The 15,468-nt window shown below is 44.3% G+C and overlaps 1 protein-coding gene across 3 annotated transcripts in view; it reads left to right on the top strand.

Moving 5' to 3' along the window:
• The window catches only part of PREX1 (phosphatidylinositol-3,4,5-trisphosphate dependent Rac exchange factor 1), a 346,652-nt gene that overhangs the window by 141,202 nt on the left and 189,982 nt on the right, over window positions 1-15,468 (top strand). For all 3 annotated transcript variants that reach the window (XR_004541127.1, XM_033963869.1, XM_033963870.1), the window contains exons 2-3: window positions 6,285-6,356; window positions 10,204-10,326. Coding sequence is in view for 2 of the 3 variants with exons in the window: in XM_033963869.1 (XP_033819760.1) it covers window positions 6,285-6,356; window positions 10,204-10,326 (195 nt within the window). In the remaining variant the exon portion in view is untranslated. The remainder of the gene's footprint in view (window positions 1-6,284; window positions 6,357-10,203; window positions 10,327-15,468) is intronic.

Below are 15,468 nucleotides of genomic sequence, written 5' to 3' on the forward strand. Positions count from 1 at the left end.
GATAAGCCATATGGCCTTTATCTGCCATCCTATATTACCATAAAGCTCTATGACCTCACAATGCAGGTGTAAAGAGTCTTAGCCTATAGGGAGAGAGGAGAGAGTGGATGCTGTGGATGGTCAGACTGGATGGGCCATTTGGCCTTATCTGCCATCATGTTTCTATGAATTGTGGCAAGGAGGAAAATTGTATTTCTTCACTCCTTCCCCTTGTGATGTTTGTTATTTTGTGCTTTGGTTAATTATGGCAAAATAATTTCTGACTGATTAAGACATTGCAGTTTTTCTGAAGTGGCTTTTTAGTCATTTCGTTGTGGTTCATAGACCAGATTTCCAGGACTTGGGTGATTTTCATTCCAAAACCCACATTAAAACTATTTGAAGACATCATGATATAACGAGGTACCAGACGCTGGATGTTTTGTCTCATCTGTAGTAAAGATACTGCCCAAGCCATCAGCCATTGTCAGTCCTGATTTTGTCAGCATTTTCACTCATTCCCTTCTCTCTTTCTCAATAGCTTATTGGGTGCTTGTTCTCATTGTTGGGGTTTTTGGTTTGTTTGTTTTTTAATCTCGATTGGGTTCTCTCTTTGATTTCTCCCATTGCCTGTGGTTGTCACCCTTCTTCATCTTTCCTTTCTGCGGTATATTTGCTTCATTACATCACAAAACAGGCTTATAATCTGCTATTACCGCGCACGTCTAAGTGGATTACAAGTTAACCAATCAGACATTTGGGAATTGCATATCAACTAAATGAATCCTCTGTTAATGAATGTTCTTGGAGCAAATGTACTTTCAAATATTTCCTAAAGAGTGGATGTGATCTGATGTCCCTAATTTCTGAAGGTATTGAATGCCAAATCCAGGCAGCTTGATATGATATTATCATGGTATTATTTCTCTGACTGATAATAGAGATGGCTGAAGATGACGCGTAAGGGGGTAGCTGAAAAGTTCTCAGCCCAAACAGCAAAGTTGGGGCAGTCTCCATCGAGGTCTATACACTTAGGCCCTCTTTTACTAAGATGCGCTAATTGAATTAGCGCGCGCTAAAAGCTAACGCGTCCATAGACTAATCTGCACGCGTTAGCATTTAGCGCTCGCTAATCGATTAGCGCACCTTAGTAAAAGAGGGGGTTAGTCCAGTGATTTTCTACAGAATGAAGAAAGTGGAAAAGCACTAGACTAAGGGCTCCTTACTAAGTTGCGGTAGCGGTTTTAGCGCACGCTTAGGGCGGCTGAATTGCTACGCGCGCTAGACCTTAACGTCGGCATTGAGATAGCGTAGTTCTAGCTGCCTAGCACGGGTTTAGCGCGTGCTAAAATCCTGCTTGCGTTAAAAACGCTATCACAGGTTAGTAAAAGGAGCCCTAAGTGTATAGCCCTTGATGGAAACTGATCCAACTTTGTTGGTTGGGCTATGAACTTTGCAAGGGCCCCTCATAGCCTAATGCAGTGGTTCTTAAACCTGTCCTGGGGGACCCCCAGCTGGTCGAGTTTTCAAGACATCCCTAGTGTATATGCATGAGGCAGAACTCTGGAACAACCTTTCATCCCCGCTCAGAAATTCTAGCTCCTTCCAATCCTTCCGCAAACACTTGAAAACTTGGCTCTTTTCAAAAATCTAATCACCTCCCGTGCTCTAGTATCCTGTCCTCCTCTATCTCCTCAGTCCCTCTCCTATATTCTTTCTTTGTAGTTCCTTTCCTCTCAACCTCTGTAAACCGTGCCGAGCTCTGCGCACGCGGAGATGGTGCGGTATACAAACCTAAGGTTTAGTTTAGTTTAGTTTAATAGAGGATTATAGAGAGAAAAATACAGTGAAAACCTGAAGTGGCTTCAGCTCCTGAGGACGCCTGTGTGGCGAAACGCAAGATTGTGCTGGGCTGGCTTGAACATTTTGTCAGTTGTTATTCAAGAGGGAACGAGATCGTATCATGAAAGCAGGAGTTTAATCCATGAAGCACCAGTTTGGCAAATAAAAAACACTGGACAATGTGGAACTGATTATCCAGGTTTTCGGGGCAACAAGGGCATTTGCCTGGGTTGTCTGTTGAAATAGGTGTTTCTTATAAGACAGAGGGTGGTAGATTCAATATATTTATAATATTTATGAAAAAAGTAAGGTTGATGAATAAATTATTAATGTTGTGTGCATATATGTATTAGTTCTTCTCTTCTTCTAAATGTATGTTATGTGGTTAAACCAAAAACAGGGGAAGTTTTGTATTTGAATACGTCCGTTAGCAGAATTGATTGGGATTCCTTGCATATTCATTAGGGACATCTTGAAAATCCGACAGGCTGGGTGTCCCCAGGACAGGTTTAAGAACCACTGGCCTAATGGTTAGGTCACAGAGAAGTGAAACTTGGAGACCTTATCCATGCCTAGTTATGAGCCATTGAGCAAAATTTGCAACTGGATACACTAACCAACCTTAGCAGTAATGCAAACATTAGCATATGCTAAATGGCTCTGTTAGTGTTAACTTAAAAATCTGTGCTGATGAGGTAACGAAAAGTGAACATTAAAGAGCAAAATATGGCATATTAATATGAGAAACCTGTAGTGCCAAAAGCTTTGGGGAGGCGCGGTTCGGTTTTTGTGTTGTTAACTGCCTGTGGTTGTGTGTGCCTCATTTGCATATAATTAATATTGGCAATTATTCATATTTAAACATGACATATATACATGTTAACACCCACTGTTAGTGTAGTTTAACTATATTGGGTAATGCATTTGATATACAGTGTTCCCCCGGTTGCTCGCGGTCGGCGGTTTGCAGTCCCGGTCATTCGCGGTGTTTTCCCACCGCGAACCGCCGACAAGGAGAGGGCAGCGAGAGAGGCAGGAGAGCAGCCGGAGCGCTGCGAGTGCAGGAAATCACTCGCGGTACGCTCTGACCGCCTTTTCCTGCACTAAGTCGGGCCTTATCCAATCAGGAGCTGCCCGACTTAGTGCAGGAAGAGGCGTTCGGGGCGTACCGTGAGTAATTTCCTGCACTCGCGGCGCTCCGGCTGCCCTCTCCCACTGCTCTCTTCAGACTCCCCCATGAAAAACCGTATTTGTGATTTTTTGAGATTCGCGGGGGTTCCTGGAACGGAACCCCTGTGAATCTCGGGGGAGCACTGTACTTCCCCCTTCTTCTACAAAGCCGCGCTGGCGGTTGCCACGCGGCAACAGCCCCAAAGCCCTTTAAATCGCTATGGGCTTTGGGGCCGTTACTGCCTGGCTTTGTAGAAGAGGGGGTTAGGGTTAACATAAGGCTCCAGAAAAAAGAGAACGGATTGAGACGTCTGGGTGTTACTTCCATTGAAAGCAATGGAAGTAAATCCCGGATGTCTCAATCCATCCTCTTTTTTTTTCTAGAGCTCTAGGATAACCCTAAATTAGGGCTACCAGATTTTACATCCAGAAACAGAGGACACGTGGGCCCACCTCATTCCACATAGAAACATAGAAACATAGAAATAGACGGCAGATAAGGGCCACGGCCCATCAAGTCTGCCCACCCCAATAACCCTCCCCTACCTTTCTCTCTGAAGAGATCCCACGTGGCGATCCCATTTTGACTTAAAATTAGGCACGCTCCTGGCCTCGACCACCTGCAGTGGAAGATCATTCCAGTGATCAACCACCCTCTCGGTGAAGAAGTATTTCCTGGTGTCACCGTGTAGTTTCCCGCCCCTGATTTTCCACGGATGCCCTCTTGTTGCCGTGGGGCCTTTGAAAAAGAAGATGTCCTCTTCCACCTCGATACGGCCCGTGAGATATTTGAACGTCTCGATCATGTCTCCCCTTTCTCTGCGTTCCTCGAGGGAGTATAGCTGCAATTTTTTCAGCCTTTCCTCATACGGGAGATCCTTGAGTCCCGAGACCATCCGGGTGGCCATACGCTGGACCGACTCAAGTCTCAGCACATCTTTGCGGTAATGCGGCCTCCAAACTTGTACACAGTACTCCAGATGGAGTCTCACCATGGATCTATACAATGGCATAATGACTTCGGGCTTCCGGCTGACGAAACCCCTACATATACAACCTATGATTTGTCTAGCCTTAGATGAAGCTTTCTCCACTTGCTTGGCAGTCTTCATGTCCTCACTGATGATCACCCCTAAGTCACGTTCTGCTACAGTCCTTTGTAGAATTTTACCATTAAAGGTGTACGTCTTGCATGGATTTTGGCTGCCTAGGTGCATGACTTTACATTTTTCGGTATTGAAACTGAGTTGCCAGGTCCTGGACCAGATCCGCCCCTTCCCACCCCCTCCCCCGAGCAAGCCCCACGCAAACCTCGTCTCTTCAGGCCGAGTCTGGAGTGCATCTGCGCTTGCGCAGAATCGACGTGTTGGTGTTGCATACATGAGTGCATGCGTGTGACTTCACAACGTCGCACGCGCAGATGCACTCCAGACCCGGCCCCGATCTCAACAGCTTTTCTGGGTAAATCCAGACATCTAGTCACCAGACCCTAGATATACTGACCCTCTGTAGGTGCAACTAAAGCATTTTTACATATTATATACAGGTGCTTTCTCTGTTCCTAGTGTGCTCACAACCAAAATTTTTGGTACCTGGGCAATGGAGGATTAAGCAACTTGCCCGGGGTCAAGAGGAGCCACAGTGTGAATTGAATCCACTCCCATGGTTCTCAGCCCACTTCACTAACCATTAGGCTACACCGTCCTCTTTTGGAAGGGGACATTTTAATGACAGAAAGTATCACATTTGCAGCGATCTTCCTGTTCATATACCGTAATACGGAATAATCTTCTTCACATTGAGGACCAAAATTGTGAGTGTGAGTGTTGGGCGAGTTTTAGCATCGACCATCGAGGAGTACTGAGTTTATTCATCCCTATGAGGTTTGCAGGAAGCCTTTTTCATCCCTTCCATCCTGCAGACTTCAGCAGCTTAAAGTGTTGTCCCCCCCCCCACCTCATGTAATCAGTCTCTTTATTGCTGCTCCCTTGGTTGATGGGAACCAGACGTCTTGTGTCATGAAGCCAAGTTAAAAACAGCTGTATCTTTTGAGGCACAGGGAAGTCCGTGAGAGTATAATAAACACAGGTCTTCTCTCTCACTCTCTTTTTTTTGTCTTAAGTCAAGAGGAATTCAAAATATGTTTCAAAAAAACAAAAATAGATGATAAAGATTTAATAAGCGCTATTTGGTCTTCTGAGGAGGGACACATGCCATGGAGTTAAAAATTAGCTGTAGGGGAAGAAGATGGAGGTCTCTCTAAGGAAAAGGATTTATTTGAAGGCTGAATCCCATTTGTGATTCTCTTTGGAGGTTTTCAATAATGGCTTTTAAACATTCAAATATCCAGTCAAGTTTAGGGAAACCCCAGAAATGAGAACTGCTATGAACTGGAGAGTCCCAAAAAGTCTCAAATATGGATTTTGATTTTCTTCTCAAGCTGTTGTTCGCCTGATGCTCAAATCCTATCGTAATGCGACATCTTAGCATTGTAAAGCCGTTATCTATCACATCCTTAAGGTGCATTCTCTTGGCAAGCCTCCCCTGGTAAGAAAGTGACCCAACCAGAAGAGGCTCTATCAGTACGCACGCAGGGAAATTTCAGCAAGCTGCAGGACTAAGCAAGCAAGCTGCAGATCAAGAAGAACTCAAAACCTATTCACCTTCCCCCCTCATAATGGTACCCGACGTAAGAAACTATACGACAGCCTTCTAGCGACAAAAGCAGCGAAAATTGACCCCACCATCACCAAACTAATGATCAAAACAACAGACATCAAAGTGTGTCGAAAAGAAATCAAAACATTTCTATTCAAAAAACACGTCCCTACTAACTAATCTCCTCCCCTTTCGCACAAGCTCTCCCTCTCGTGAATAACACATTAGTCAACTCCTAGAACCTTACCTTCCAAAAATATTCTGATTCCTAAATAAGCATCTACCTCACTATCCAACAAACTTCTTCGTCATTGTTAGGTAATTTCTCTTCTGTAACCCGTATATACTGATATTCTCCACTGTATCCTGTTATCACTTGATTCTCTACTATGTAATTCTTTCGGAAAAATCCAGATATCTTATAATTGAATCCTCTATCACACCATGTAAAGTACATGAATCACTGTTACGTAATTCTCTCGGTAATGTCCAGATCTCTTCTAATTTGTAATCCGCCTAGAACCGCAAGGCACAGGCGGAATAGAAATCACTAATGTAATTTAATGTAATAGGCTTAATGCCATCTAGCGCATATCTGACATTTTCAACTGACCTCATGTTTTTCATCTCACCAGGCGTTCCTGCACAGGATTAAACAGAATGCCGTTGACAAGGCGGAGAAGTGCATAACTGATGACAATGTGAAGGTATTGATTTTTTTAAAATGATAATTCATTTAATAATGGCTATTGCACAGTTAGGTCCCGATTCTATAAACCAGTGTATCGCAAACTGGGTGCCCCTGGCACACCGCCCGAGATTTCAGGTGTGCCGCGAGATGTAGGTGAGGAGGAGAGGCACCGGCTGACTGCCTACTGGACGTGCCTCTCGCCGCGAGACTGTAGGCAGTCAGCCGGCGCCAGCACCTCTCTATGCACGACTTCCCTTCCAGCACCCCCCCAACTGGCGGCACAGGGCCCGTCTGTAGGGCCTTTGCGCATGTGTGAATGTTGACGTGATGACAGGTGAGTTGCGAAATAGCAGCTGTACGCTGGTCCGTATTGCAAGTGGGCTGCTATTTTGCAGTCTTTTAGGTAGACGTGGGGATCACGCAGGCACGTAAGGCTGGTGCTCTCCTTGGGTATTTTTCTTTTAAAGTGTTGATATGTAAAATTGATCTTCTCCTTGTCCATGGAGAACTGCTCAGTTTTTGATAATCCCTGCCTCTTTTCTAAAATGATGCCCAAACTCGATGTGTAATCACTATTCAAAATTTGGCTGAATTAAAGTAGATGCACCATTACACAATGGCATTTAGGCACCCTTCTGGAACTTTGGGGGGTAAGTGTACACTTAGATATTTATGTGCTAATATTCTGTACATATACACATTCACAGGACAAAATAATTTGGGTGCCTAGATGATTATAGGTTCCTGCATTTCAGAATTTAGGTTGAGTGTAGGACCTTAAGATTCCAGCTGAAAACTGTCCTAGAATTTGGGCATCTAAATTTAGGATAGCGATTCCTTTTCATATATTTTATTGATGAAAATCAGGGCACTCACCTAACATTTCTTCAGCCTGTTGGTTCTTATTATATTCATCCTATCAATAAAGGCTTATGACTTACAGAACAGATGATAATCCCAAGCTAAATGTTAAGTCCAATCTGACAAATGTTAACTCAAACTCAAAGAAGGGCTTATTGGAGAGAAGAAAAAGATCTCAGTGATACTTGCCTATATATATTCAAATCCCCATATCGTTACATTTAGCTTGGGATTTTCGTGTTATACAGGCAGTCCCCAGGTTACAGACTAGAGAGCTGCACGGGAACGGGGACGACGGGAATCCCGCGGGACCCGCGGGCATCCTGCGGGTTCCCCCTTCGGGTCACAGGGATCCCGTGGGGACGCCCCCTAGGGTCGCTGGGATCCCGTGGGGACGCCCCCTAGGGTCGCGGGGATCCCATGGGGACGCCTCCGAGGGTCGCGGGGCTGGATGTACTCAGTCGCACGGCTCTTCTTCTCCCTAACTTCTCTGCTTGCAGCACAGAGCCGAACGGAAGTCTTCCCGACGTCAGCGCTGACGTCGGAGGGGAGGGAGGGCTTAAACAAAGCTTAAACAAAGCCCTCCCTCCCTCTGACATCAGCGCTGACGTCGGGAAGACTTCCGTTCGGCTCTGTGCTGCAGGCAGGGCAGGTAAGGAGAAAGAAAGTAGCCTCGCGGTTCGAGTGGCTACCAAGGGAGGGGGCGGTTCGAGTGGCTACCAAGGGAGGGGGGGCGGTCCGCCCCGCCCTGGTTGCAGCACAGCCGGCCAGGTCCCCTTACTTTTGTGGCACTTCCCCGACCGACCGATAACAGCCCGGGTCCGACAATCCTCCCTGCCCTGTAGCCGCGAATCTAAATTACCTTCTTACAGCAGCTGTAAGAAGGTAATTTAGATTCGCGGTTAAGGGCAGGGAGGTTTGTCGGACCGGGGCTGTTGTCGGTCGGTCGGGGAAGTGCCACAAAAGTAAGGGGACCTGGCCGGCTGTGCTGCACCCGGGGCGGTAGAGAAGGAGGGGGGGAGAAGGACGCTGAAAGGCCATGGTGAAAACAGGAGGGGGGGAAGGACTCTGAAAGCACTTGAAGACAGAGGAGGGAGAAGGACGCTGAAAGCACATGGGGGAATACAAAGGGGTGGAGAAGGACGCTGAAAGGCCATGGGAAGGGCGGGGGGGGGAAGGACTCTGAAAGCACTTGTGGAAGACAGAGGGGGGAGAAGGATGCTGAAAGCACATGGGGAAGACAAAGGGGTGGAGAAGTATGCTGAGAGGCCATGGGGAAGACAGAGAGGGAGAAGGACGCTGAAAGGACATGGGGAAGATGGGGGGGGGGGAGAAGGACATTGAAAGGAAATGAGGAAGAGAGAGTAGGGAGAAGACGCTGGCAGGGAAGAAGACAGATGCCAGACTATGGGGGGAGCGGAGAGAAGAAGATGGGTGCCAGACCAATTTGGAAGGGGGAAGAAAGGGAAAGGCACAGTAACAGAGCAAATGGAAGATGCAGAAGGAAGAGAGACAGTGGATTGAAGGAATTGAATGAGAACATGAGGAAAGCAGAAATCAGGCAACAAAGGTAGGAAAAGAATTCTATTTCTTTTTTTTCTTTTTTTTGCTTCAGGATAAAGTAGTATATTAGTTGTGTTGATAAAAATTTATAAACATTAGAGGCTCTGGTAGAAACCCATTTACAAAGTATGTATTCTTCCCAATTAATATTTTCAAATTAATAAAGTCTTTTTGCTTATTTGTAAATGGGTTTCTACCAGAGCCTTTAATTCAGTAGCATAATTAAATGAAATAACTATTTCTGAAGTTTATAGGGACGGGCGGGGACGGAGGGGATTCCTCGCGGGGACGGGTGGGGACGGAGGGATTCCTCACGGGGACGGGTGGGGACGGGTGGGATTCCTCGCGGGGACGAGGGAGATGGGTGGGACTTTGGCGGGGACGGGTGGGATTTCTGTCCCCGCGCAACTCTCTTTTACAGACACTCGTACTTAAGAATGTGGTTGCGGCTTCATTTGATTTCAGTGAGCAGTACAGTGGAACCTTGGTTTACGAGCATAATTCGTTCCAGAAGCATGCTCGTAAACCAAAATACTCGTATATCAAAGCGAGTTTCCCCATAGGAAATAATGGAAACTCTCTTTGATACATTCCCCCCTCCCCGAGGCCAGTGGCGCTGCTCCCCCCCCGCTTGCAAAGCCCCCCCCCCACGAGAACAGGCACCCCTCGCCTGCCCAACTTTAACTTACCCCCCCGTCTGGCACCGGCATGCAGCCCACAGGATGTGCCGGTGCCGCTTGAAGATCTTCTTCCTGCCTCTGCCGGCTTTGAGCATGCATCTGCGCATGCTCAAGCCTTTCTAATTCTCCCTCTCGCCGAGAGGGTGCCGATTTGAGCGGGGGGGGGGGGGGGGAGGGGAGTGATGCTGGTTCTCGGGGTGGGTGCTCGCAAATCGAGTCAACACTCGGTTTGCGAGACAAGTTTTGCGAGAATGTTTTGCTCGTCTTGCAAAACACTCGCAAACCGGGTTACTCGCAAGCCGAGGTTTGACTGTATTTCCAGTGGCCTAGACTCCTACACTTCTCCTATCGCAGATTCAGGAATGATGCAGGGCCACATTAAGAATAGTGTGTGGTTCTGCATGTTGTACCTTAGAGAGAACACTGGTAGAGACTGTCAGCCTAGTATTGCTAGTAATCAGCATTTTAGGTTAGCCTAACCAATGTTAGCAAAGGCCTATGGGAGATCATATCATTCATGTCTGACCTTAGACAGTTGGGCCTTTTGTCAGCTGGGAGCAGAGGTAAGCAGCAAGAATCTTAAAACCTACAGGTTCTGAGTTACATACAAATCCGACTTAAGAACAGCTTTAAAAACATAACTCGTCCTTAACCCGGGGGACTGTCTGTATTCATCAATTGTATTTGCCATTTTCAAGTAGATAGTTTATTTGTTGGCTTCTAAATGTTGATGATGGCTTGTTCATGCATTTATTCTAGATACTGTTTTCCAATATTGAAGACATTCTTGAAGTTCACAAGGAATTTTTAGACGCCTTGGAGTTTGGTTTACTACCAGAGCCTCAGTCTCAGCATGAACTTGGAACTGTTTTCTTAAAATTTGTGAGTAGAATAATGTTGTGCAGTTTCTGAATGCAGTTTCCTGTCTTGCATCCCTAAATCTACTCTGCGTAACGAGCCTTGTGTTCCACTGAACTTATCTCCAGGAACTTGCAGCTTTGCAGACCGACACTGGTGTACTATATCAAAGGCTGAACAAGGGAGCCTTGTGTGGTGGGAATAGTTAGAATGTGACAGAAACAATGAAATAGCCCAGCAAGAAGATATTTTTAGACACAGCGTATATTTATCTTGTAGGGAACCTCGTATTATAGTGTTTTCCTTGAAGAATGTATCCGCTTCAAATGCCTGGGCTTGGATTACTATGGTGGTGTTTTTTCAGAAGTGCTATTCACATTTTAGACACCCATAAACTGGCATTTAAAAATCTGTAGTGTATGGAAATCCAAATTCCAATGTCATAAAGTTAAGATATGAATGTCTAAAACTAAAGGACTTTTATATGGCAGTGGGGTGTGAGCTGGGCGTGTTGAGGGTGAGAATGGGATTTGTTATACCATTTGGACAAGGTATATTAGGCGGTTTACAATGAAAAATAATTTTTAAATCAGGTACTCAAGCATTTTCCTTATCTGTCCAGCTGGAATCACAGTCTATCTAATGTGCCTGTGACAGTGAAGGATTAAAGGGCCACATTCTCGAATATCGCTGGTAAATTCCGATGGGCCGCTGTTGCAGCCATAAATGCGATCTGCTTTTCAAAACCCGGACAAAGTGACTGGTTTTGAAAAGCCGTCCAGACGCCTGGATATGCCCTCTAAAAAGATGACATGTCTGGGTAAATCTGGACATCTGGTAACCCTATAAATCAGGGGTAGGGAACTCCGGTCCTCGAGAGCCGTATTCCAGTCGGGTTTTCAGGATTTCCCCAATGAATAGGCATGAGATCTATGTGCATGCACTGCTTTCAATGCATATTCATTGGGGAAATCCTGAAAACCCGACTGGAATACGGCTCTCGAGGACCGGAGTTCCCTACCCCTGCTATAAATACTAAAAAAATAAAATTAATAAATAAAATTAAAAAAAATAAAATCTGTGCATTCTTCAGGCCTCTTCCCCCTTTTTATTGGAAGACCATTTATCTGGCCCTACTTTTCTTGACTGGTTTACCGCTGTGGGGTCTGTTACTTTCTTTTATTTTTTTTTTCATTTTGGGCAGCTTAGGGGGCCATACATGAATGCTCCTCACTGTGTACTCTGCCAGTGACTAGCAGACACATTCAGTGCTTAGCGGATTATACGTGTATATATATTTAGATTAATTCTCCTCAGTTTCATTATGATGGCTTAATTGCAAGAGCAGTCTCCGAGAATGTGACATCTGTACAATGCTGACCTGACTGCAGTGGGATTCTTGTGGTATCCTAAGTCCGAAATGGTAATGGCAGTGTTAGTGGTTGGGACTCGGAGACAGGGCAGGTAGCAGATTTGGGCATTTTCAAAATTTGGCATTCTAGGTGCATTCTCGTGTTGCTTGTGCTGAAACCCAGCCTTGGTTATGTGAACTATTTGAACACTCTGCTAGGCCAAAGCAATACACTTCTCCCTCCGTATTTGCAGTTTCAGCAATCGCGGTTTCAATTATTCGCGGTTTTTAGCTTGCTGGTTCCTCCCCCCCCCCCCCAATTACATCAGCTTGCATAGAGAAATCGCTGATTCCAAGCGTTTACAGAGAAAATCGCTGATTCCCAGCACTTTCTTCACCGTGTTTTGCCTCTCCTTCAGGAACAGGCCGGGTCTCCCACTGTGTTATTCGCGGTTTCACCATATTCACGACGTTTTTTAATAGAAAACAGCGAATAACATATGAAAAAGTGATTCGTGGTTCTGTTAATCCCCTATCACAGCGAATATGGAGGGAGAAGTGTAGTCTGTTATTGAAAATACTTTACAGAATATTTATGCTTTTGGGATCGCAATGGTTGCAATTGATGAGTGTAATAACGAGGCTTGTTTTCACAGCCAAAATTATATTCAAATTTGCATGTTAATGTTATAAAACACTGGTAGGACTTGTTAAGCATTTTGTTTTCTTTTCCTACATTAAAAGGCTGTATTTTAAAAATGTTTCTGGATAAAACTTTATCCTACCAGGCTGGTGTTTGGAGTAAAACCTTGAGTGGTTTATTTTTGAATTCATTGTCTTACCAAATGTTTAGGAAGTCTGAAGTCCTATTTGTATGATAAATTTGTTTACGGAACCTCAGTCATGCGAGTAATATGATTCTGTATGTAATTCATCTGCGTCTGGCAGATTCTCTTGATGTAAACCGCTCTGAACTGTTAAGGTATTGCAGATTATAAATAAAAGTAAATAAAATCCTCTAATGGCCATATCAAACAGTCTTAGGGCTCCTTTTGATAAGGCGCGCTATGCTTTTTAGCACGCGCTAACCATGCGCTAAATGCTAACACGTGCATGTTAGTCTGTGGCCGCATTAGTGGTTAGTGCGCGTGTAGATTTAGCGCGCCCTTAGTAAAACAGGGGGTTAGGGTGAGAATGTTCGTGGATAAACCTGGATGTGATCCGGAATATCCATTTTTGTTCCCCCCCCACCCCGAGTTAGCCTCAGATGTGCCATTGTTCAAGGTTAATATACAGCTTCTACGTCACATACCAGATGGCAGAACAGATGCTTAAAATAAAGCAGTTGTTGGTCTGTTCAGAATATCTAATGCTTTGAGGACGCTAACAATAAATGCACACTAGAATCATTAGTGTTTTCACACCTATTTATTCTTTGCTATTATAGTCTATTTTGAACAAGTATTTGATTAGCACGTTTTGTAGAAAATGTTGAAGTGTAAATTAAGAAATTATCCAAGTGGCTATGCAAGTAGCCGGACCAACTTCATCCACTCAATATAATAATACACCGGCTAAATATCACATCCCCAAATTAATAAAAGGATGGTTATAAGAGAATATTTTGATACTCAATCCTCAGAGGGAAAATGTACCCGTTGGCTCAGGTGAATGAAATACCCTGAACCCACTCTTCACGGGATCTCATAGGATCAAAATATATCATATTATGCAAGATATTTATTAAATTTTTCTGTAATAAATATGAACTTGTACTTAGCTTATAAAGTTCTCTCTTTTTTTGAACTTATTTAAAATAAGGGTGGAGGCGCTCCTATTTTAAATAAGTTCAAAAAAAGAGAGAACTTTATAAGCTAAGTACAAGTTCATATTTATTACAGAAAAATTTAATAAATATCTTGCATAATATGATATATTTTGATCCTATGAGATCCCGTGAAGAGTGGGTTCAGGGTATTTCATTCACCTGAGCCAACGGGTACATTTTCCCTCTGAGGATTGAGTATCAAAATATTCTCTTATAACCATCCTTTTATTAATATGGGGATGTGATATTTAGCCGGTGTATGATTATATGAAGTGTAAATTAAGACACAGCTACATTATTTGTAAAGCTGGATATGATATATCTCTGTATCTACACATCTGTACCTAGACAGATATTCAGTGGGCCTGTGTAAATATAAAGACCACATTTGACACCTCTGAGATAACCAGTAGTTTGTGAGCAGTAATGAATAATGCAAGGCTTGGACTCGGGAGAACAGCCATATTGAGAGTTAATTTAACACTTTTTACGTTCAAATCCTTTTTATTCAAAGAAATAGAAAACAGCAAACAACAAATACAACAATGGCAATGAATACACAAGTCAGTGCGTTGTAGATACAAAACAGCAGTAACAACCCCCCAGCCCCGAACTCCCCCCCATCATCCCGTTTCCCCCATACAAACCCCCCACCCCCATCCCCAAAATCAAACAGAAGCTATAAGCCAGAACTCCAAAGTGCCAAAGGCCCGTGCTCTGGTGGCCCCCGGCAGACCCAATGAAAAATCCATTTAAGTGAAATGTTGTTTGCATATGCTCCGGGAATAATTTCATGTTAGTCTATCCCAGTGTCCTGCAAACTTTCTCGAGCCATGGCACGCTAAATGTAGCGGCCGCGGCCCAAGGCATCCGGAAGTGCGTGGATGTCGCGGTGATGACATCACGCCAACTTCTGGGCATGCCCGAAGGCCCTCCAGACAGGCCGTGAGATGCTACTTTCAGCGTTTAGGGGCTTAGGCCAAAAGGGGACTTAGGCGTTTGTTTTTTTAAAAAAAATTATGCCCCTCTATATGTTTTAGTGTTCAAAGTTTTTTATTAAGTTTCATAATACACAACACAAAGGAAAACAAAACAGAAATGCATTACAGAGTATATGGTCCAGCATTGTAGTACATATACATTGAAGTCAGGGTTCAAGTAAGCAACTAGTACGAGTATTTGTATATCATTTTTAAGTGCTCACTGCTCAGTACAATATAAATTCAATAAATATTCAAAGCCAACAAGATAGCGCCAATACTCTTGAAAATAGCACTTATCTTAAGATGCCACGATGAAACGCCAGCACTGCTCATTTTAACCCTAAGGGGGCCTCTGTGTCACCGTGAAAGCCCAGGCTTCTTCAGGGGGAAGTGCTGCAGTCCTTAGTATCAAAGGGCTCCTTTTATCAAGGCACGCTACGGGGGTTAGCGTGTCGGACATTTCATCACGCGCTAACCCCCCCCGCGGCAAGCCTAAAAACTAACGCCTCGTCAATGGAGGCGTTAGCGAGTAGCGCGGCAGGTGGTTGAACGTGCAGTATTCCGCGCATTAGACCCCTACCGCGCCTTGATAAAAGGAGCCCGATGTTTATTGAGAAAAATGGCGTCTTATGTTAAGTGCTGTTTTCAAAAGCATTGGCGCTATCTTGTTGGCTTTTGAATATTTATTGAATTTATAGTTATTCATTTTTAAATCTTACACTAAGCGTACCAGTAAATCACATCACTTTCACTTAAACACAACACTTAGGCCCAAATTCTGTAACCAGCGCTTAAAGTTGGGCACCTATTTTGGAGGCGCCCAACTAGATAGGCATTAGATAAATTGTGAGACCACTGGGACAGATAGGGAAAATGCTTGAGTACCTGATTGTAAAACCGCTTAGATAACCTTGATAGGCGGTATATAAAATCCTAATAAACTTGAAACTTGATCTAAATTGAATAACAAGCTCAATTAAGCTTTTTAATCAGCACTGATTGAA

Source organism: Geotrypetes seraphini, chromosome 11 (assembly GCF_902459505.1).
Source record: "Geotrypetes seraphini chromosome 11, aGeoSer1.1, whole genome shotgun sequence".
Taxonomy (NCBI): domain Eukaryota; kingdom Metazoa; phylum Chordata; class Amphibia; order Gymnophiona; family Dermophiidae; genus Geotrypetes; species Geotrypetes seraphini.